This window comes from Phacochoerus africanus, chromosome 3 (assembly GCF_016906955.1).
Source record: "Phacochoerus africanus isolate WHEZ1 chromosome 3, ROS_Pafr_v1, whole genome shotgun sequence".
In the NCBI taxonomy this organism is placed as follows: Eukaryota; Metazoa; Chordata; class Mammalia; order Artiodactyla; family Suidae; genus Phacochoerus; species Phacochoerus africanus.
Window position 1 is genome coordinate 183,202,455 of NC_062546.1, and position 24,222 is coordinate 183,226,676.

General features: G+C 40.5%; 2 protein-coding genes across 11 annotated transcripts in view; one reads left to right on the forward strand and one right to left on the reverse strand.

The window, feature by feature from the left end:
• ATIC (5-aminoimidazole-4-carboxamide ribonucleotide formyltransferase/IMP cyclohydrolase) overlaps nt 1–4,295 on the forward strand; it is a 31,482-nt gene extending 27,187 nt beyond the window's left edge. For all 3 annotated transcript variants that reach the window (XM_047773429.1, XM_047773430.1, XM_047773431.1), the window contains 4 exons: nt 903–995; nt 2,120–2,302; nt 3,557–3,712; nt 4,037–4,295. In XM_047773429.1, the coding sequence (XP_047629385.1) occupies nt 903–995; nt 2,120–2,302; nt 3,557–3,712; nt 4,037–4,156 (552 nt within the window). In that variant the 3' untranslated portion in view covers nt 4,157–4,295. The remainder of the gene's footprint in view (nt 1–902; nt 996–2,119; nt 2,303–3,556; nt 3,713–4,036) is intronic.
• Nucleotides 4,296–13,377: 9,082 nt separating this feature from the next.
• FN1 (fibronectin 1) overlaps nt 13,378–24,222 on the reverse strand; it is a 73,371-nt gene continuing 62,526 nt past the window's right edge. For all 8 annotated transcript variants that reach the window (XM_047773435.1, XM_047773440.1, XM_047773439.1 and 5 more), the window contains 6 exons: nt 23,222–23,360; nt 20,567–20,731; nt 18,310–18,435; nt 17,684–17,790; nt 14,750–14,860; nt 13,378–14,134 (listed from right to left, as the gene is read on the reverse strand). In XM_047773435.1, coding sequence (XP_047629391.1) covers nt 14,063–14,134; nt 14,750–14,860; nt 17,684–17,790; nt 18,310–18,435; nt 20,567–20,731; nt 23,222–23,360 — 720 coding nt within the window. In that variant the 3' untranslated portion in view covers nt 13,378–14,062. The remainder of the gene's footprint in view (nt 14,135–14,749; nt 14,861–17,683; nt 17,791–18,309; nt 18,436–20,566; nt 20,732–23,221; nt 23,361–24,222) is intronic.

Below are 24,222 nucleotides of genomic sequence, written 5' to 3' on the forward strand. Positions count from 1 at the left end.
TTTTTTCATGTGTATATCCTTTTTCTTAAAATGTCTCTTCATGTCTTTGCCTATTTTCTAATTAGATTTGTGTTCTTATTGAGCTGTAAGAAGTCTTTACCTATTTTAGATACTAGTTCTTGGATCTAAGACTTGCAAATCTTTTCTCACAGTCTATAGTTTGTCTATTTATCCTCTTAATCTAGGATCTTTCAAACCGAAGTTTTAATTTTGATGAAGTCTTAGTTTTTCAGTTAGCAAATTTATTAACTACTTGTTGCTTATGTCTTTATCCATTTTGTATAGTGACATAGATCCTTATCCTTTTTAGTTTGTATTTGCTTTTTATATTTAAGGTAGTGACATTTTTAGTTATAATAGCCATTTCATTCTGTTTGAACTGATAGTTCATAATATATTTTAGAATCCTTTCTACTTAGAATATCCCAGGTAAACCAGAAAATGATCCTAATTTGATTTTCCCTGAACAGCCTTGGCTGTGTGTGCATCAGAATTGTTTGTGAAAACTATTCTCACTGTTTTTTTTTTTTTTCTGAACATAAATTTTATCACATCTCCAAGATATGTTGGTACGGTGGTGGAGAAGATGCTATTTGTTAGCTTTGGAGTGGATATGGCGTTTCATATCTAGCCTGATATGTAAACCGATTTAGCCAAAGTTACTGCAGAGTGGCATCAGTTTGAGGCTGATGCATTAGGCATAGTGCAGAGTTCCATGACAAATATATTAAATATGATTCTTTCAGTAAAACATGATAGTGTCTCCTATGAACATTTGATTTCACTCTGTCATTTGAGAGAGAGAACTGTGTTATGGATCTTTTACAATAAATGACACATGAGATACTTAAATGAAGTTTTAAAAAAAGCCTGATGCAATTTATCCATTCTGTGTGTTTCAGTTGCCGGAATCTGCACTCAGAGACCTCATTGTAGCCACCATTGCTGTCAAGTATACTCAGTCTAACTCCGTGTGCTATGCCAAGAATGGGCAGGTAACCCAAGGTGTCCAGCTCATCTTGGGGGGAACTGTTGTTTTACAAAATGATACTCAAAAATCCTTCTGCCTCAGGTATTAGACAGCTCAAAAAGGAAAACTTACCAATTTTCTCTCTTCTGGGTTTATCACTATTTACTCAGTGATTATGGAGTTATCTTTGGAACCAAGTATTCAAATTGGTCATATTGCCTCTCTCCTGGAATGAGTTGGTACATTTTGGACTAGTGGGACTCTAAAAGCTGCTGTGAAACTAGTTTATTCCCTCCCCTCCTCCCTATCAGTAGTATTTCCAGTGAAGAGGGAGCACAACAGTAGTGCCACTCACCAGCCCAGAATTTTGCAGTTTGAAGGGTATTTTTACTTCTCAGGTTATTTTACCAAGAACCCACAGACTAGGAGTTAACATGATCTTTTAAAAATTACATAATTTACACAGTAAAATTCACCCTGAAGTGTAGCGTTTGACCAGTTTGCACAGATTATATTGTTGCTTGACCACTGCCACAGTCAAGACATTGAACATCTCTCACTATCTGACGTTAAGCTAAGTGTTTAGCTTCTTTCCTGGTGCACCAGCTGTGGAGCTCAGAACGGAGCTGGCTCATCACCAGGCCCGCCTAGCTTTAGGGCAGACTGGTTTTGCCATAGCTTCAGGACCTTTTCTTCTTAGTGTCTCTTAAGCTCCTCTCCAGGCATTTGTTAAATTATTTGGCCCATAAGTGGGAGGGGAGGGTGGATATGAATTGGCATGTGACCTAGACGACCTTTCAAATTCAGAATTTTAGTAATTGCGCATCTGTAGTAACAAAAACCCGGGAGATTTTGTCTTACTGTCTAGTAAGTTCCAGTAAGACCACACTTCACCACTGATGTCTAGGAGTTCTAGAAACCTCCAGATAGTAACAATACTTCACATGTTACTGAAGTGGTAAAACATGTAAATAGTTATAAATGTTACATTTAACCTTTTTAATGACTTAAAAATTATTTGCATTTCCATTTTTCAGCCTGATTTTTTTTTCTCCACAAAATTGATAGATTTGGGAATATGTACAGAAGCCCCATTGAGAAAAATGTGTTGTTGGAAGAGATACTCATTCTAATGTCCGTGTTCTTCAGATCATTGGCATTGGAGCAGGACAGCAGTCTCGGATACACTGCACTCGCCTTGCAGGGGACAAGGCAAACTCTTGGTGGCTTAGACATCACCCACAGGTGCTTTCCATGAAGTTTAAAACTGGAGTGAAGAGAGCAGAAATCTCCAATGCCATCGATCAGTATGTTACTGGAACCATCGGCGAGGTAAAGGACTGTCCTTGGGTCTGAGTGGAGTGTATTTTCTGTGTAACAGACTTTACCTTCATCACTACAAAGAGAAAAGCTCTTAAAGTTCTATATTGTCTAAAATTACTAATCTAGACTTCTTCTGTCTCATTTACCTTTCTTTGTAGTTCTTTATCCTTTTTTGATGCACAAATCATCTGTCTTTTTAGATTATAGCCATTGGTTTAGTCTTGTGTGTTTGTACCTTTCCTGTTGACGTTTTGATGTCAGGGGCTGTTTTTCATCCATTTGGGGTACCTGCAATAGTGCCAGACGTGTTGCTTGCTGCATGGTAGGTGCGTATTCAGCATTGCACACAGATTGCCTAGTAGCATGAACCATTGTCTTCCCCCAGATTTTCTACAAGCTCCATTAACAGCACAATATACTTTTGTCACATTTTAAGTTCTTTAGTGTCTTCTGCTTTGAAGAAGATACGTATATGGGGGCATTAAAATTGCAGATAGCCTGCCAAAAGAATAGGATTTACTGCAGTTTCTGGAAATAGAAGTGCTCAACAAGGACTGGATGCAAAACAAAAAGAGAAGCTTGGTAATCAAAAACTGGTAATCTTCTGGGGGGCCAGTGACCTCTGTCCAGCCCATCTCTGTCCAGTCAGGGACAGGGATCCAGGTTGTACTCAACAGGATCAGCTGTACTTGCAACCATGAAGTGCTTAAAAGAGCCTTTTTTTTTTTTTTAAACTTTTTTACTTCCTTTTTCTGTTTGATATTACATAATAAATTCTGACATAAGTCCCATAAGAATAAAACTATTTTGTTTAAGCTAAAAAAAAAAAAAATCACCCAAAATAAAAGCACTTTTAAAAAATATGAATCACGTTCTAATTTGTCTATGAGATTGGCTGTATACTTGAGACTAATTACTATAGAAATGTCATTCTGGAGCGTCCACCATTGGTTTCCTTGCTTCCTTTGATACAGGGGTATAAAGCAGTAGACTTAACTTAGGCAGAGATTAAAGAACAAAATACATTTGTAATAAACTGACTTATAAATGATAAAAGCTTTATTTGGTACTTAACAGTCTTCCTTAATGAAATGGTAAACAGCATCAAAAAAAGGTTCTAGAAATGTGGACTTGGATGTAAATAAGAGTGGTTATTTGTAATTGAGAAGTCCTAGGAAGTGTTTTCTGCAATTCTCTTTCCATCAGATAGTACTAAAGATGGCGTAAACCTTGTCTTTCCCCTCACCTCCCCCCAACTCATAGGGTGAAGATTTGGCAAAGTGGAAGGCACTCTTTGAGGAGGTCCCTGAGTTATTAACTGAGGCAGAGAAGAAGGAATGGATTGATAAACTTAGGGAAGTTTGCATCAGCTCTGACGCCTTCTTTCCTTTCCGGGATAATGTAGACAGAGCTAAAAGGGTAAGTATGGAACCGGTGTGCATTTGCATAGCTTTGGTCATGATGCAGAAACTATTTCAGAAATATTGCTTCTGACTTTTCAGTCCTAGGGGTTATATTACATATCCAAATTATGGTGATGTGGCATATCAGTAGTATCTAGTGAATTATTGTGACATCTCCATTTGATGTATGGGTAACCCAAATCCTGTTATTTTGCCTTGTTGACTGAGTGAATCGGTCTGCACTGTGACTCGTTAGTTTATGCTTTTTATAGGGGAGTTTGGATCCTGGCATGTTTTGCATAAGGTTGTGTTTGAGAGTCAGTCTCTGTCTCCCCCTCAGAGTGGTGTTGCCTACATCGCTGCTCCCTCCGGTTCCGCTGCCGACAAAGTTGTGATTGCTGCTTGTGATGAGCTAGGAATAGTCCTTGCTCACACGAACCTTCGGCTCTTCCATCACTGATGAACCTTTGACTCTTCCATCACTGACTTCATCACACTTTTTATTTTATACCCTGCTTATGTGTAGGTGAAAAGTCATGTATGGGATTCTGAAAAAACCTTTTTAAAAAAATAAAGCATTAAATTTTAATAATCTTGGATCCATGGTGTTCAGTGTTATATTTAATTTGTCTTAGTTATAGGCTCGTAGTTTGACAAACATTACACATGATTATTTGTGAGAAATATAGGAGCAGCCCTGCCTCCTGGAGCTCAGCTCATCCTAAAACTTTACTACCTGTGCAAATATCTAAGGTTCATCACTAAGCCAAAGAAACTGAGCAGACACCATGGTAGGTGACACAGGAATCTTTAGGTCTCACTAGTTTCCTCATAGGGGATTTTGCTCCTGAGAGTTTTCTCTAATCATGGTTCTAAAAAGCTTGGTTAAGGAGTTCCCTGGTGGCTCAGCGGGTTAAGGATCCAGCATTGTCACTGCTATGGCACAGGTTCGATCCCTGGGTGAGGAATTTCCATGTGGCGAGGGCATGGCCAAAAATAAAAGCTAAAAAGCTTGGTTGACTACCTTCTAAACAAACAGCAGATTTTAACCCGTTGACTAAACCATATGGGAGAGTAAATCTTCTGTTGACCTGACATAAGGATGCTGCCAGTGCTTACTTTCCCTGCTAAGTGAAATGGTCTCCACGTTTTCAGCAAGTCCTTGAGGTCCGCTCTGGGGCTCCATAAAGATATAGTCAGTGTTTGCCCAGAAATGGACCCAGTCCCCCTAGTGGGCTTACCACAGGAAGTAAGGCACCGTGGAGGGCAGTGCCTCCTTGCATCAGGACATAATTGTGCATTTACGTGCTATGCACGTATGGTCCTGTTCCTATATTACACTTAAGGCCAACTAACACCTTTGTCATCTTTCACCTTAATAGATGAGCCCTATCCTCTTCCCTATCCCTGTGTCTCAACTTCCTTCCTAAATTAAGAGATTTCTGAAGTTTTACAGTTATCCTCAATCGTAATCTATTAATCTATCCTAATCTTCCAGCCTTTGCATAGTTAGTGCCTCCCACGCTAAAACAAGGCTGACTAGTTTACCAATAAAATACTGGAGGAAAAATGTGTGGACTGCTGAGCCTAGGTCATAAAAGGCATTGCAACTTCAGCCTCAGGTTCTTGGATTGCTTGCTCTGGGGTTAGCCAATGCCGTGCTTACAGGCACATGGAAGCAGCCTTGCCCAAAGAGAAACCATCCTGCCAACACTGCCAGCCGTGTGGGTGAGCTGCCTTGGAAGTGCAGCTCCAGCCCCAGGCGGCCTCTGGCTGCAAACTCTTGAGAGACCTGCCTAGAGGAGCTTCTCATGTGGTCCCAATACACAGAAATAGGCAAGTATTGCCTTAAGTCACAAAGTTTTGGCGGTGCTTTGTTAGGTGGCAATAAACAGCTAAAACATATTTTAGCTTCTAATTTGTTCTTTTCTCTCCTTGACCAAAGATTAACACTAAGGGTATAATTCTGGAACACTTCTTGCTCTATTTAACACTATATTGTCTAAATTTGCTTACATAAGATAATTTTAAGACTGGTACTATAAAATATCTCAACCAGATAGAAATACTTTTGTCTTAAATTTACTCTAATTTCTTTCTTTCTTTTTTTTTTAATGGCCACACTTGCAGCATATGGAAGTTCCCCAGCTAGGGATATAATTAGAGCTGCAGCTGCAGGCCTATGTCACAGCCACAGCAACACCAGATCTGAGCAGCATCTGCAACCTACACTGCAGCTTAAGGCAACTCAGGATGCTTAACCCACATCCTCATACTAGTCAGGTTCTTAACCTTCTGACTCACAACCGGAACTCTGAGTGTTTCACTGATATTTAAATGGAACACACACTGATCTGATACTTGCTATTCACTGATACAGAATGGGCAAAAACCCCATAACATGAAACATCTGGATCAGTAAAGAGGGTATTTAAATTGAAGGAGCATCTGGGCCCAGGTAGCAAAGCCTCAGCCCTCAGTCATTTGTGAACAGTCCACTGAGGACACCCCGTATCCATCCTGACGCCTCCAGGGACAACTTCTTCATGGAGCCCAGCCTCTTGCCTCTGACAGCACAAGTCCCTGCAGCTTGAAGCTCCTGGTACCTTCCATTCTTAAATAATCTCAAACCTTGTTGTTGCTAAACACTATGCTGGGCACAAATTTTACTTCTGGGCTATTTCTGATTATCACTACCTTGTTTTACTGCTCACCAGTTTGGTGATCTTGGGCACCTGCTTTAACCTCTTGGAGTTTGTCTTCTCATCTATAAAATGGAGGTGGATTCACTCCTGAAGAGGCCGAATAGCTCCTGGTAAAAAGCACATGCCCCCAGAAGTAGTTTTCAAGTCTCAGCTAGGCTGCTAACAAGCTGTGTGACGTTAGGTGGTGATTTAGTCTTTCCCTCACTTTCTACTTGTAAACTGATGTTGCTAATAGCATCCACCTCTTAGGGTTGCACTGAGGAGTAAATGAAACAAAATATGTGAGAGCTAATTAGAATACTACCTCAGATATAATAAACACTGTTTCTAAAAGAAAAAAATGCTAGTTACCTGGAGTTCCCTTGTGGTGCAGCATGTTGAGGATCTGGCATTGTCACTGCAATGACTTGGGTTACTGCTATGGCATAGGTTTGATCCCTGGCCTGGGAACTTCCACATGCCATGGGTGTGGCAAAAAAAAATGCTAGTTATTATTTTCATTTCATTTTATTTATTTATTTATTTATTTATTTATTTATTTATTTATTTATTTATTTATTTATTTTGCTTTGTAGGGCAACACCTGTGGCATGTGGAAGTTCCCGGGCTGTAGCTTAGCTGCCAGACTACACCACAGCCACAGCAACACCAGATCCAAGCCACATCTGCAGCCTACACCACAACTCACGGCAACACCGGATCTTTAATCCACTGAGCAAGGCCTGGGATCAGACCCACAACCTCATGGTTACTAGTCGGATTCGTTTCCACTGAGCCACTGTGGGAACTCCACTAGTTATTATTTTCATTGTGCTTTTGTGTATATGGGGCATGGAATATAGTGGAAGATGATATTAATGTGTGGAAATTACTATAACCAGAAGTCAGCATATATATGAAGATTTTGTCTCATTTTTTGAATAGGTAGCCAGAGAGTTTCCAAGTTCCTTCAACCTTTCGTCTACTTTTCCTGCACATCACTTCTTACTGCTACTAAATTGGTCTACTGGGCACACACCAGGGTCCTAGCCTGGGCCAGGTACCCTCATCTCAGCAAGGGAGCGGTTCTTTCCAATGGGATTTGCACAGCCAAAAACAAAACTGATGCTGTGACTACAGCACAAGCTTTACCCAATGGCCAAAGAATGGAGAAGCAGGAACCTAGTTTTTATTTATTTATTTATTTGTTTGTTTGTTTGTTTATTTATCTTTTTGGCCACCCCACAGCATATGGAGTTCCCGGGCCAGGGATCAGATCCAAGCCCCAGTTGTGACCTAAGCCACAGCTGGCTGCAACACTGGATCCTTAACCCGCTGTGCTAAGCCAAGGATCAAACTTGTGTCCCAGCGCACCCAAGACAACATTGATCTAGTTGTGCCACAGCAGGAACCCTGGAACCTAATTTTTTTTTTTTTTTTTACTTTTAAGGGCCACACTCATGGCATATGGAAGTTCCCAGGCTAGGGGTCCAGTAGGAGCTACAGCTGCTGGCCTATGCCACAGCGCACTCAACTCGGCAACTGAGCCTCATCTGCCACCTACACCAGAGCTCACGGCAATGCCAGATCCTTAACCCCCTGAGCGAAGCCAGGGACTGAACCCACATCCTCATAGATCCTAGTCAGGTTCGTTAACCACTGAGCCATGAAGGGAACTCCTGAACCTAGTTTTCAAATCAACTTTTCAACCCCTTTCAGGCAGAAGCACCAAATACAAAGAAGGGTTGAGATAAAATGGGGGGAATTGGAAAGAGTGGAAGGAATATTCATGAGTTAGCTGAGAAAAGGGGTGTGGTTTGGACCGGAACTGATGCAGGTCTTTTTCAGGCCTCTTATGGACGTCCATGTTTGTTGGCATGGCAACTGTCAACTGTCATGGCGCTGGTGGGCATGTTGGCTGGTGTGCTAATGTATGACAGTGAGCCTCTAATGAGGCTCAAGGTTTACTGGAAGTCAAATCTTCTGCCATCTTGGGCATAGTTTGTTCTAACCAGTTCTTGTTTTTCTCTCTTTGAAGCTTCCTCCTGAAACTTAGACAAGAGTCCTGGCTTTCTATTTGGAGGAGAGGCAGGGGGATATGGACTCCGGGGCAACAGCCTTGGTAACATTACCAATAACAAAAGGATATCAAGGAGATTTTCTGTAGCTAAAGTGGCATTTTTCTCACTGAGGTAAAGTGCGCATATGAAATTTATTATTTTAATCATTTAAAATTGGGCAAGTTGGTGATTTTTAAGTTGTAGAACCACCACCACTATTTAGTTCCAGAACATTTCCATCACCCCCCGAAGAAGCCACATTCTGATTAGCAATTCTTCTCTATTCTTTTCCCCTGCTGGTAACCATTAATCCAGTCTCTATCTCTATTGGTTTGCTTATTCTGGACATTGTGTATAAATGGAACCATACATTATGTGGCCTTTTGTGCCTGACTTCTTTCACTTATCGTGTTTTTAAGGTTCATGGTGTAGCGTCAATGGATAATTAATCAGTCGATCTAGGAGAGAATTAGAAAATTTTATTTGAGCCAAATTTGAGGGTTATAATCCAGGAAGAACGTCCCAGAAAGCTCTGAGAATTTTTCCACCTATTAGAAATCATTACACAGTTGTATAAGTTATTTGTACGTCAAATGTCATATTATTGACAGTTTACATAATCCAGATCTAAGCATCATTGTGGTGGGTCATGTCATGCCTTACAAGATCAAAAAGGGATGTTATCTTGTAAAGAGTTGTCTCATTGACACTAGGAGAATGCTACCCTTAATGGTAGAGCAGTTATTCCTGCTGGTGGAGGAGATCTGGTTGATGTATAATACAGATACAAAATGCACTGTGTGGGGCAAGAGGAAGCTGAAGGGCAGAGAATTTATTTTTAAATTTTTTTCTTGTCTTGCCATAAAATCTGAATTTCATTCCACAGTAGCGTGGATGACTACTTCATTCCTTTTTAATGACCAAATAATATTCCATTGTATGTATATACCACATTTTGTCTATTCATTCATCAGTCTGGGTTTTGAGTCGTTTCCATTTTTTGGCTGTTATGAATAATGGTCCTATAGCATTTATGTACAAATTTTTACATGAACCTATGTTTTCAGTTCTCTGGGGTAGATACCTAGGAGTAGAATTGTCGGGTCATATGGTAACTCTATGGTTACCCTTTTGAGGAACCAACAGTTTTCCACAGCAGCCGCACTATTTTACTTTTCCACCAGCAGTGTATGAGGGTTCCAACTTCCCCACCAAAGTGGCTAAGTTCAGCACTTGGCTCAGCATCTTACAACTAATGCTGAATTATACAGATCAGCAGGTTTCATTTTAAAGTCCTGTCCAGCAATCTCCTGGCAGAGACAATGCTTCCTTCTGGAACAAAATGTCTATTTCCCAAGTACCCTCATGCAAAGAGCTCCCTGGGAGCATCCTTGACCTGTGATGTATTTTCCACTAGGGCAGTCCACTGTGGTGGGCAGCCTGCAGGACAGGTGATTCCAGCCCCAGCCATTACAGAAGGCTGACACTCACCCCATGCTGGTCACCTCCAAACAAGCTAATTTCAAGGCTTTGGAGGCACCATGCAGGAGCCATTTTAGGATAAATTTGATTGTTAAAACTTCTGTGTCTCTAAAGAGTAAGTAAAGAGGAATTCAAGGAAATGTAAAACATGCTTTAATATCTTATACCTAGCTCGACTGAGGAATGTTACAAAAGGAATTTCCCGTTTGGGACTTTAAGCTGAAATACCATTTCTCTTGCTCTTTTATTACTTACGGTATTTTCTTCTCTTCCTTTGTAATATATATAGATTTTTGTTTGCAATTCGAAGTCTCTTTTATTTTTTTAGCCACATCCATGGCATGTGGACGTTCCTAGGCCAGGAATGAAAGCCATGCCACAGCAGTGACCCACTACAGTAACAACAGATTCTTAACCCACTGTACCACAAAGGAACTCTTACTAGTCACTTTTGTTTTAATGATATAGAATGGGATGATGTGGAAATAATATCTTGCATTTAAAATATGACTGCCATTTACACTCTTTAAAAATAAGTTTCTTAGTCTGAAAAATCCAGGGCGGGACAAGTCATCTTTGTGCTGCTTCTGCTTTATCAGCCTTTGTGGTAATCTTTAAATGTTCCTAAACATGACAAGTCCCAAGAGTGACCTTTTTTTTTAATGGTTAAAACATATCTCCTGAAAATGGGATTTTTTAAATTGGAGCCTGCCACTTCCCCTATAGCAGTAATGGGAATTTACTGAATAGGAAGCAATTTCAGCACTTAAATGTGCTGATGTGATGTTTCTTAATCACTTTAATGAGTTTCATACAACTAGAAATGGAATAGAATTTTCAATAGAAATATAATTAAATGGAAAAGTCATTTCCTATACTTGTAATTTCCACCTGATCATTTCTTTATTCACCTCTACAGAACATGTGCCTTACAGGCTTATAGTGATATTGCATAATTCACTTAGGCCATTAGAGCTGAAAACAACAAAAATATGTGACAACAAATCAAGTGCAGCAAGCCAACATGTAGCTTCAAGACTAGGATTTTTTCTTTCTATTTTTTCTTTTTGCTTTTTAAGGCCACACCTGCAGCACATGGAGGTTCCCAGGCTAGGGGTCTAGTCACGCCAGATCCGAGCCGTGTCTGTGTCCTACACCACAGCTCACGGCAACACTGGATTCTCAACCCACTGAGTGAGGCCAGGGATCGAACCCGCAACCTCATGGTTCCTAGTCGGATTTGTTTCCACTGTGCCACAACAGGAATTCCGGATTTTTCTTTTTAAAGCCTGATATATTTATTAGTTTTATCTGATTTTTCTTGAATTGGCAATTTCTTGCCTAAATCCAGCTTGGTCTTTTAATTATGCATTTTTAATTTGGCCTGCTTAAGACAACTCTCAGAGGCAACAGTAACATGAGTCAGTAAGAACTGTAAAAGGGCTTTGGAAATCCTTGCATTTAAATGATTTTGCTGAGAAATAGTAAAAAAAAGAAAGTTTTACCATTGTGCATCGTGACACACCAAAACATAAAAGGCCACTGAAATTCATTTAATTTGTTCTGATTTTCTAAATAATACTCCCTATCAAAATAGTCTCTTTTGTAAGTTTAATATATTGCTTTTGAGAATCTGGAAAAAGTGGTGCTTTTAAAAATCTTAAATGCAGAGTTTGCACTTCAGTGTGTAAGTTGTTGACGGGCCCACTATCCATTTAATTAATACAGCCCAACTGGATTTATTTTAACTCACTTTGGGGAAATAGTTTTAGGATTGTCATTAGATAAAGTGATTTGAAGCAGTCAGTCTCCACCCAAAGCTGTTCTTATGTTTCATGTTAATTTCAACAGGATGTTGCTGAGGTGCCTTTTTCGTGAGTGGGTACCTGGACCTCCTTGTCACATTAAAGATGGAGGCACCAGCCCACTTTCTCTTGGCATGTGTCTACAGTGGGGCTTCCCCTCACGCTGTCTTGTCACAGTTTCTCTCCTGTGGGCAGCGATGACCGACGTATGTGGAACAGTCATTTAATATCACCATAGTCTGTTCTTCCTGTAATTTTTTCCCCCTTTCTTTCACATGTACAGAGCAGCTGTCTTGGTAACTACTGGGTTGGCAAAGCTGAAAGGGTAGTGATGGGAACAAAAGTCTAGGGTCTGGGTCTAGAAAACTCATCTGAGCTGTAGTCTCTATAAAATTAGACTGTAACACTTCTCCCCAAAGAGATGCTAAGTGTCAGGGAATTTTATAAAATGTAAATGTAAATCAGTTCCAATGTGAATTTTTTTTCTTTTCTCTTTTGGCTGCCCATCGGCATATGGAGTTCCCAGGCTAGGGATCAGATCTGAGCTGCAGCTGTGACCTATGCCACAGCTGTGGCAACACTGGATCCTTAACCCACTGTGCTGGGCCAGGGATTGAACCCGAGCCCCAGTGCTCCCAAGATGCCACTGAACCTGTTGCACAGTGGAAACTCCTGAATTTGTTTTTTAAATAAATGAATCCTGAGGAAATCTTTTTGTAATTGGTCTTGATATTCATTGCCAGTTACTTATTGAAATATTTTATGTTGCACAATGATATATAAAAGTGTTTCCATGTCTTGTATATTGTAAATCATTAATTTTTTACTGATTAATAATTAACTATTCCCAGTGTCGATATTTCACTATTCTGGAAGCCAGACTTAATCTCAAAATTTTGTTCGTTCCCCAAAGTTAGACTGAAAGGAAATGGCCCTTGCAGACCAGGGCTATGCAAACTTAGTTCATCTGGGGAACCCTCAGTGTCATCTCGTGTGAAGACAAGTTGGATTGAGATTGAGGTTACTATATGACAGCGTTTCCCTAAGATAAAACTCCTTTATGCTATATGAGGGAGGGAAGAATTATAATGGTTAGAAGAGAACAAAAAGCTAGCAAGTTAATTTTTTTTTTTTTTTTAAAGGCTGCACCTACAACATATGGAAGTTCCCAGGCTAGGGGGTGAATCAGAGCTATAGCTGCCGGCCTACCCCACAGCCTTGGCAACTCAGGGTCCAAGCCTTGTCTGCGACCCACACCACAGCTCACAGCAATGCCAGATCCTTAACCCACTGAGCAAGGCCAGGGATCAAACCCGCAACCTCGTGGTTACTAGTCGGATTCATTTCCTCTGTGCCACAATGGGATCTCCCTTTTTTTTAAGCAAGATAATATTTGAATCTACCTAAATCTGGTAAAGCAGAAAACATAAAACTATCTCCATTATTGAAGAGAGAAAATGTTAAGACTGAATCTGGGTTTTTGGAATGACAGATTTAGAAAACACTGTACTTAAATGACCAAAACTTAGAGAGCTGTGCATATCATAGGTTTTCAAATGTTTGCTAAATCATAAAGGAGAAGAAAATTCATGAGGATTCTTATTTTTCTTTACATTTCTCTATGTAAAAAAAGAAACCACCACATTAAAATTGTGGAATGTAAATCTTTTACTAAACAGTTGTCTTTCCACAGTAGTAAAGCTTTGGCATGTACAGTATAAAAAATAATCACCAACCATAATTATACCAAATTCCTCTTATCAACTGCCTACTAACTGTCTTCAATACAATTTGATTCCATATAAAAATACTGGGAAAAATTGATAAATAACAGGTAAGAGAAAGATATTTCTAGGCAATTACCAAAGTCATCTGGAAAAAGTGAGTACTGTGGATATTTTAAATATCACAGTAACAAGGATATGCTGTTCCTACAATATTGCGGGCCAGACAGTTAAGTGGAAGCAGAAGTGTTTGGGTAACTTTCCTACTTAAAATTTTTGGTAATATCATTTCAAGACATTTTGCATCTTGGTTGGTACATGTGCAACCCTACTGATCCCAATTCAGATCACAAGTTAGAATCATTTCATTTAAAATATTGAGCGGTACTGAACACTTTGGAGAGCAGGCCATGTACTGCCATTTATGAGAAAAGTCTCAAAACACTCCCAGGGTGATGCTTGGAGAAGCTGTGAGTTGAGCTGAAGCTGAAGAAATTACTCCAGAGCAAAGGGCTTAAGAAAGAAACAAACTGGGATGGGGTCTGCTAACATCACTCCAGTTTGGATGGACCTTGGCAGAGATCCGTGCTTGTTTCTCCAGCTTGGAAATTTTACTCTCGGGAATCTTCTATGTCAGCCTGTACATCTAAAGGCATGAAGCACTCAATTGGGCAGTTGACATTCTGTTAAAATAGAAGAAGGCAAATTAACAGCAAATACAATAGAGTCTATGGAAAAACAGGGAAAAAAGCGGGGATGGGGTGGGGGTGGAGAGTGGCTTCTCGGACAATTACTTATAAATAGAATATTTTTAGCTTTGAGAACCTAGCAGTTTACCGGGCCATAGGAGATGGTCAAGCGTTTAATATGTTACAACTTAAACTATGTTAGGATACAACAGTCTATTCTTTCGTCATTCAAAGGAGTTTTTAGGAGTTCCCATGGTGGCTCAGTGTAATGAATCCGGCTAATATCCATGAGGACATAGGTTTGATTCCTGCCTTTTCTCAGTGAGTTAAGGATCTGGTGTTGCCATGAACTGTGGTGTAGGTCACAGACATGGCTCGGATCCTGCATTGCTGTGGCTGTGGTGTAGGCAGGCAGCTGCAGCTCTGATTCAACTCCTAGTCTGGGAACTTGCACGTGCTGCAGATATAGCTCTAAAAGGACAAGATAAAATAAAATAATAAAATAGTTTTTAAACATCTGGTTCATCCAGAAGAATGAAAGAAACAGACTCCCTATTCTGTGTCTAATTGCATTTAGGGGAGAAACATGTGGGGTGCAAGTGCACTTACAGTGTTTGTTCTCTGATGGTATCTCTGTGAATACTGGTTGTAGGAGTGCCCGGTGGAGCCTTCGTGACCGAGTTCAGCCCCTGGTCTGCGGCAGTTGTCACAGCGCCAGCCCTGAGAGAGCAGAGGCATGTAGTCAGATGGGCTTTAGGACAACATAGAACGTCACAATTTAGTGCTTACATCAAAGAAGAATGTCAGCTCTTACGAGTTGTCAGAATATGTGCAGTTAATCACAAAGGGAGTTTTGATGATAATGATTTCATGCATTGATCACTCACAAAATATATGTTGGCTAATCCCTCATAGTTTGTAACTGCTTCTGTCTATTTATGCTTTTCCTTTCTCCTGAAATGTCTTTTGTTCCTATTCAAACCCCACCCTCTGCTAAGGCTCCTTCCAGTCCCAGTTTAATGTCCACATAGATGGGGAAAGAGGTGTACTAGAAACCTAGAACTTTTAAAAGGGATGTGAGATCACATGAATAAACACCTTCATCTTACAGGTAGAGAAAAGGAGACCCAGAGGAGTGAGTGGCTGAGGAAGTGGGGAAGTCACACGTGTCTGTGGGTAGAGTAGGGCTGCCCCCCAGCTGGCTGACTCCTGCTCACATTCTTTGTACAAGCACCGCAGCTTTACTTCCTTCCTAAAATTCCATGGTGGCCTGCCATCTGGTTGGAAAGGGGATGACAATGGGGATGGGACCAAGCTGGGCCAGTGTGGATTCTCCCTCTGATTTTGGCTAGAAATGTAAGGAAATGGGTCCACTCTCAACTGTTGCTCCTGAGCTGATAGAAGGTAAACCTGGAGCTACTGGACGTTATCTTTCTCACCATCAGCATCACCTGCTGAAGGATGAAGCCAATGCAAAGGGATGAGGCACATGAAACAGGAACCCCAGATGCTTTGCTAGAGTGGCCCTGAAGCTGGTAGTTCCTGGGACTTTCCAGCTTTTTGAGCCTCTTTTGCCTAAATTAACCTGAGCTGGACTTTTCTCTTACAACCCAAAGAACCCTAAATAATACAATCACTTTCTTTTTATAGTGTCAGCTAAATATTTCAGATATGTTTCTCCATTTAAAAGCATATTTCAGGAGTTACTATCATGGCTCAGTGGAAATGAATCTGACTAGTATCCATGAGGATGCAGGTTTGATACCTGGACTCCATCACTAGGTTAAGGATCTGGTGTTGCCATGAGCTGTGGTGTAGGCTAGCAGTTGCAGCTCCGATTTGACACCTAGCCTGGAAACTTCCATATACTGAGGGAGCAGCCCTAAAAAAAAAAAAAAAAAAAAAAAAAAGGCGTAGTCCCCATAATACCTATGACAATATGGGTAAATACCTACTTACAGAACCAATGAATCTTGCCTTCATATAAAAATGTCTTAAGCATTTCATTTAGCATGTTGCCTTAGAACAGGTGTCACACATGAAAGGGTTCACATGTGTAAATCATGAGGCGGAGAGGCTGAAGTGAGACTAAAACTGACTTTGCGACAAATTGACTTTAAATCATGCACTTCTACACTGAGCACAGGACCAGAGATAACTGAGTTCTGTGATCACAGTCTTTATACGTGTTAATGAGAGACTGAGAAAGAGAGAAGAGAGAGAGAGACTGCCTCCCCACCCAATCACTAGTGATGGAATAAGATCAGAGTAGCTTCCCAGGGCTGCCCTCAACCAGAACTCTGAAAACCCTTTCCTGCTGCCAGTTAAGTCTTCCTAAAAACCATTTTCCATCATGTTCCCTTTCTTCCTGGGCATCTGCAACTGGCTAATGCCAAAGGCATCAATCCGTAAATCTGACCTGGGGGTAGAGGGCTTGCCCTTCAATGGACCAGAATTTGCAAAGCTGTTGGGGAAGGTAGATTTTCACTGAAAACAAAGAAATAGTATTTCCCGTTGCTTTTGAGTTACAAGTCATTTTATTTTGAAATCCCAGATACTAGAGGAAAGCACAGCTTTTTATTTTTGGCTATGCCTGGGGCATGTGGAAGTTCCTGGGCTAGAGCTTGAACCTGAGTCACAGCAGTGACCCAAACTGCTGCAGTGACAATGCCAGATCCTTTTAACCCACTGCTCTACAAGGGAACGCCAGTATTTTTTTTATTATATTGAAGTAGATGAGAAATGGCTGGGAAGTACCAGAATAAGTAATGGACTCCAAGGCCCTCCCTAAGTGGCCCCCACTCCTTCCAACTGAATGTCTTGCCACAGGCAGTAGGCAGAGGGTTATTTTGCTGGTGCCCATATGTGCTAGCTTCTTCCATCCCAGGGGGTATGCTCTCTCTGATCTCCCTGCTTCCCCCTCCCTTGACCAAATTTTAACCATCCTAAACCTCAGCCAATTTATGCTTCTCTTCTCCACAAGACCTCATTTGTTGCTATCAGCCTACTCGGAAACCGTATCATCAGACCCACTCAGAACCTTACTTAATCAGCCTGACTTCCAGTATATGCTAATTTAATGTCTCCAACTATATCATTCAGAGCCAGTACCACTTCTCACTCCATGTCTGTCCCATATTCCTGAGCCCAGCTCTAGACCTATAGCAGGAATTGATTTTAGGACTAAAAGAGAATACAAAGAAGCGATATCTCCTTAGACCCAAGTATTATTCAAAATATTTAACAACAGTGGCAGGGACACTTGCCCATCAGAATACAGCCAGAGGCCCAGGGCTACCCAGCATGTAACTTCTAGTTGCTGAAGAATAGAGGCAGTCAGAACAGTACATGTGGGAGAGTGGCTGAGGCTGACACAGAGGGGGAGGACTGGAAAGGGGTATCCAGTAGCCTTATGTTGGCAGGAAATAGGGCATTTCATCATTTCTTAAAGGGTACTACCACCTCTGTGTGTGCAGCACACACACAGTGCAGGGGCCTCCCCCCTTAAGTAAATCGAAGAGAGTTTGGCCTAACTGGTCTTACCCGCTGGCCTCCAAAGCACGTGCAGGAGCAAATGGCACCGAGATATTCCTTCTGCCACTGTTCTCCCACATGGTATGTCTTCCCATCATCATAACATGTCGCTTCATCTACAGGGACACACAAGTCAGAAGCACATGTAAGACTGAGAGCAATACAGACGTGCCCCCTCTATGGGGGTGGGCTCTGTTTCCTAAATTTGTATCATCGCACGTTTGTAACGTCCCACATGTTAGTGGGAATCATCTGTAAGAGACGTACTGCTACACAGATCTTAAGGCAACTTTTCCAAAGATCAGACCTCATAGACTGGAAATGGCTCAATGCCAAAATAGAGACTGTATTTCACAAGTTGAATCTCAAGAACCATAAAGCTTTCTCGTAACATCCCACTGCAGATTATGGTCAAATGACTCAGGTTGGAAAAGTGCTCAGGTGCCCTTTAATAGCATTCAATCATAGCCATTTTCGAGGCTTGTCTCTGCTTTCCCAAATCAAGATTAACAAACCCACTGTTCACGCCTCTAGAGGAACTAAAGTCTCCAGTCATTTCCAGGGATGAGAGTTACAGCTCAGGAATGAAGTGGGAGTGCTTAAAAAGGTCCTAAAAATGATCTGTGGCAACGTACGGGGATCACACTTGAATTCTCCTTTTCCATTTCCGAGACACGTGCAGCTCATCATCTGGCCATTCTCTCCCTGACGATCCCACTTCTCTCCAATCTTGTAATTCACACCATTGTCATGGCACCATTCTGGGGGTGGGGGAATCAGAGGAAAAGGCGTTATGGGCATGTTCAAGACGAGACAGTGGCTGCGCTGGGATATGTCACCAGATTTTCAAAGCCAGGTTTCTGGAAGGGGTGGCAAGGCAAGTTGAAGGTCATGATCCCTCCGACCAATCACTTTTTTGGTTGGATGTAAAAATATTATCTTTACATTTTAACATTTTCTCAGAATTTTAAAATCCAATTTATTCCATTTCACAAGACTAGCTAATGACCTTCATTTGAATGCTCCCTATTAAGGTTTAAAATTGGGAAAGCTAAAGTCAGAACCGAGTTGAGTTTTAGGAATAGAGATCATAGATGAAAAGTCACTTTTGGATTTACAGAGATCCTGGATACAGAATAGTTCAATTCACCAAAAAAACAAAGATCAGTTGATCTCTAAAATAGGAAATGGGAAAGAAGAAACCTGTGTATCAAAACAAAACAAAAACAAACAAAATGATAAATCAATGGTTATCATTCCAGCAAATAGGACTGGTTCTAAGGGATATTTAAAAGTCACAGTTCTATGTCTTTACTATACATAAAAGATGACTTGTTAATCTTCCAAGTTTATACCAAAACAAAACAGATTTTGTAAGTTTGTATAACAGACACAACTTCTTTCATTTTATCCATATGTCAGTCATTCCTTAAACTTTAAAAGTTATTCAACAATTATGACACCTAAGCAAGGAATATGTCAGTTGAGCCTAAGAATCACATAAATCAACTTACAGCTCTGCTCTCACAATTATGCATAAGTACTTATACAGGTAATAAATGTACAGACTTAAAAATTCAATTTCAGGAGTTCCCGTCGTGGCGCAGGGGTTAATGAATCGGACTAGGAACCATGAGGTTGCGGGTTCGGTCCCTGCCCTTGCTCAGTGGGTTAACGATCCGGCGTTGCCCTGAGCTGTGGTGTAGGTCGCAGACGCAGCTCGGATCCAGCGTTGCTGTGGCTCTGGCTTAGGCTGGTGGCTACAGCTCTGATTTGACCCCTAGCCTGGGAACCTCCATATGCCCTGGGAGCAGCCCAAGAAATAGCAAAAAGACAAAAAAAAAAAAAATTCAATTTCAGAAACTAAAAACCACCTAATTGCTGTTAAAACTTTCAACTCCTAAATAGCTCATAACACTTCTTTCACTCCACTTTCAGATGGTCAAGCACAGCAGTCTGCATTGAACAAAACAGTTGTTTTCATATTTCAGTCCAAGTTAAACCATTTCATATAAAGTACCCTGAATATCTTTTAAAAATCTATTATGTTTTATCTCCCCCAATACAGTTTCTGGTTGTGTCCGTAGGAGGCTAGTTAGAAGGCATAATGTTAACACCTATAAAAATGAACAGATTTTTAATAATTATCACATCTCCTACAAACAAAGCATACATGAAAGATTTACAAATACTAATACTTAAATCTCAAAGCATGATAAGTAATTCTTAGGGTTATTTTAACTAAAAAAAAATGGAGATATTAAAAACCTCTTTATACTTTGAAAATCAAATATTTTTCAGTTGAAGTGGATTCTTAATTACCTACAAATGGATTATCTGTACTGGCTACTTGGCATGATTCAAGCTACCTGATGTGTGATATGAGTGTGTGTGTGACATGAGTGTGTGATATGAGTGTATATGTGAGATGTGAAAGAGTGTGTGTCTGAGTCTGTATATATGGATATGTGTGCACATACTTGGTTTGCATTAAAATAGAGTATTTGTGAGCATAAATGTTCATCCCTGAGCTCACTCAACACTAAATATTAAAAGAGATTTGGGGTGTCTCTGTGTCTCTGATACCCTTCATTAGACCTGGCTCCAAAGAGTTCGTTAATTTATATATTACCAAAAAAATTGTTTAGTTATATTACATTGCAAATATACTTTTAATTAGTAGTGGTATTGAAATACAACTGTTGAGATGAAGCAATTTTCAACAAGTAAAATTTCCCATCATTGTTACATGATGCAAAATGTTACTTTGAGTCAAGCAGTCTCCTCTCATCTGCTTCATGTTTGGAAGAGCCTGTGTCTGCCAAACATGCTTCCTTGGCCCCTTGTGCAAATGCATGGAACTGCAAGAGAAGGACAAAGCAAGCTACTCACTAGATGAATCACATCTGAAATGACCACTGCCAAAGCCTAAGCACTGGCACGAGAGCTTAAAGCCAGATTCAGATAATCGCTCCCACTCTTCTCCGATGGCATAATGGGAAACCGTGTAGGGGTCGAAGCACGAGTCATCCGTGGGTTGGCTTAGGCCTTGGTCAACTACATGAAGAAAAGGAGGAAAAAGCAAAAGAAAAAAGAAAAAAATCATCTTATTGTGGTTTTGGACCATAAGAAGAAAACTGAATTATTGTATATAATGACTTATTCGAAAACAAAAGCCCCAGTAGTATTACAAAGCCTTCACCTATCAATGCATCAGATGTTCTAATAGACAATGCTTAGATTTTGCTAGTCAGCATTGACAAAGCATCTTAAAAGGAGCCCATCTTTCATTTTTGCCATCAATTCTAAAAAAATCATCATTTCTGATAAATCTAGCCTATAGAGCACAGAACAAATCGGGAGACCGTTTAAGCTAATTAAGAATCTCAATAGGAGGAGGGAGTTCCCTGATAGTCTAGTGGTTAGGATTCAGTGCTTTCACTGCTGCAGCCCAAGTTCAATACCTGGTCTGCGAACTGAGATGCCACATTAAGCGGCTGCATTCTCCAACCCCCCCAAAAAGAACTTTAATGGGACACAAAGGCTGGAAATTCCTATCATTATCTAACTGACCCTAAGCTAGTTATTTAACATTTCTCTGCTTTATTTCCTTCATCTGTAATGTGGAGATAAAAAAAATTCCACCACTTGCTTGGGACTTTGTGAGGATTACATGAGATCATGAATTCAAAGCACTGGTCTATTGACAACACTTAAAAAGTGCTCACCAGATAAGGAATAATTATTAGAGGGCATTTTTGCTTTTAATACAAAAGTCATAGCATTTTTAAATAAAGGATTAAAATGTGATCACATTTATATGATAGTCACTTTTGCGGCTTTTTTTGCATAATAGTGTAAAAAGCCTAGATTTTTGTACATTATTGTCATAATGGTTGGACTACTTTATCAATAAAACCAATGGTTCCGTAAAAGAGCAAGCAATGGCATATCAATAACTTACTAATAATGGAGTCTCTTCATGTTGCCTATGATCTGGTCTTTATGTTTTAGGAAAGCTTATTTTACAATAATCTATGCCAACAAAGCATGCTTCAAATTATTCTGTAAAAACTAAATGAACTAACTTCCGTAACTTTGAATACCACTGTGCATATTTCTTTTCACAGGACAAAAATCAAAAGCTCAAAAGCAATAGATATTTGAAGTGCCTAACCTTTTGAAAGGCATCACACTGGAAGAAAATAGAGTTTTGTTGAAACTAAGACATCGGAAATGTCTTACAGCCAAGAGAACCTGGCTAGAATGCAGAATACTGCGGGTGGGAATAAGGAGTTGGGAAGAAAAATGGAAGGAACTTACATTGCTACTAGGGGTTTCAATAACCCTCCTAAAAATAGCCAAGGATTACAGTTCCATGAGACTAAAGTTTTGGAGATGGCATCTTAAACAAAAAATAGAAAACAAAAAACGATGTGGAAAAGCACAAAGACCTTTGAGCTCTTGAAAAATCCCTTCCACGTGGCATTCTATTAGCAAAACCACACAAAACAAAAGATGTGCATTACCATGGACATATAACACAATAAGCACGAACTGATCCCTCCTCCTCCCCCCCAAACAAACTCAACTGCTTGATTCATAGGCATTTATACTTGTAAAAGAACGCAGTCACCTATCAATGAGGAAGGAGGCTGCGGTTAAGGAACTGGTCTGCTTGGCAGACAGAATTTAGCATTCTCTGCTGATGTGAAATAGAGAACCCTCCAGTTGGAAGATTCAAGATTCATCATTTTAATTATTCCCTATCTCATGTGTCTTGGTGAATCTTAAGTTGCTGCAGTTTGAAAAGCTATGTGATATATGACTGGTTTAAAAGGACTTTCCAGGTGCTTAAGAAAAAGTCAATGATCATTTAACCTCGATTGCATTCTTAGACCTATAAAATCGTGAAATTATATTTGGATAAGGGAGCTTTTTGGATGGAAATGGGCTATGTTGGTAGCATTTTACATCAGGAACAAAACCCAGATGGCGCTAATGTCTGCAGGTAAGGAATTTTCCTCGCGGGTAACCACTTTCAGTACTTAAACGTTACTCAGGAGGACAGCAACATGGTATAAAGAGGGCCTGGGAAAAGGCATCAGGAGACTTGTGTCCAGCATCAAGCCTGGTGCTCACTAGCCGGAACTCAGAGTGTTGGACTAAATAATATTTGAAATCCCTTCCAGGTTTATCATCACATCACTGAGACTCTATGTATGTATGCTGGAGACGCAAAGATACTAGGATACTTTGAGGGGAAAATAATTGAATTTAAAGTTGCTCATTTACTTCACGGAATTAATTTTTCAAAGTCAAAAGATGACAGCAATGGGAGTTCTCTTGTGGCACAGCGGGTTAAGGATCCAGAATTGTCACTGCTAATAGCACAGGTTCGATCCCTGGCCTGAGAACTTTCACATACTGAGGGTGGGGCCAAAAAAAAAAAAAAAAAAGACAATAACAACAAAGGAAGAGTCGCTTGAAGAAGCATCTCTGGTGTAGTCCAGAGCCTGTGCCTGAATAACCCAGATATTCACATACCAGAATTGCCCACGGTAACCACCTCCTCCCGAATCTTGTGCCTCTTCTGGTCTTTTAGTGCCTCCACTATGATGTTGTAGGTGGCACCTCTGGTGAGACCCGTCAAGGTGGCACTAGCAGAAGTTCCAGGAACTCGGAACTGCAATTATTGGCACATCCAAAGCAGGGGGAAAAAGCATATGGTGAGGAATCGCCATGACTTTCCCTATTCTCTTGTCAATGACCTTAATTGTGTAAACTAAACAAAGAGAGACAAATAAAGGTGGAGGGTGTAAAGGTCCCAACCAGCCAAAGAGAGAAACGGAGCTGGAGTGATTGGCCCTCCTTTCTGCCTGCCAGATTTTCCTGCCAAAAATCTACCCTCGGTGCTCCCTAGTTGCCATGAACCCTCAACTAATTCTACACTCAGCCTCCTCTTCATCCTGCTGTAGATGCAGGTCTGGCCAAGCCCACTGGGACCCCTGGCCATGCCTCCTCCTCATAGACGTGGACGCTCTGCCCACCCTGTGGGAGATACATTCATCCTGCATATGTGTGTGGCATCTGACCCCAACATGGGGGCCTTTAAACACTGTGGCACATCTTCAAACTCATGTGTCGAAGCTTGTAAATCTTCCACAGTGTCATCGGTTTTTAAAATTCTGCCACTTTCTAAAAATAAGAAAACAATAAAAATGGATATTGGCAAGACAAATGAAAGAATGGAGGTTTTAGAGAATCGATCACCTACAGGGACAGCTTCAGCCAAGTTCTTTCTCCTTTGACATCTCTCTCTCTTTTCTACAGTCATTTTTTTTTTTGGTGTATATATTTTTTGCCTCCCATGACTGAGACTGGTCAAAATGATTTTCTTCTCTTTACTAAACAAAGGCTAATGACACTTTTTGGGGACATTCTCTAAAGTAGAGCCATACTGAGATTAAAAAAAAAAAAAAATCAGGACTTGAGCACGCCACCTTTCTAAGAGGGCCTCAACGGATGGCCACTTGACATCAGAGCTC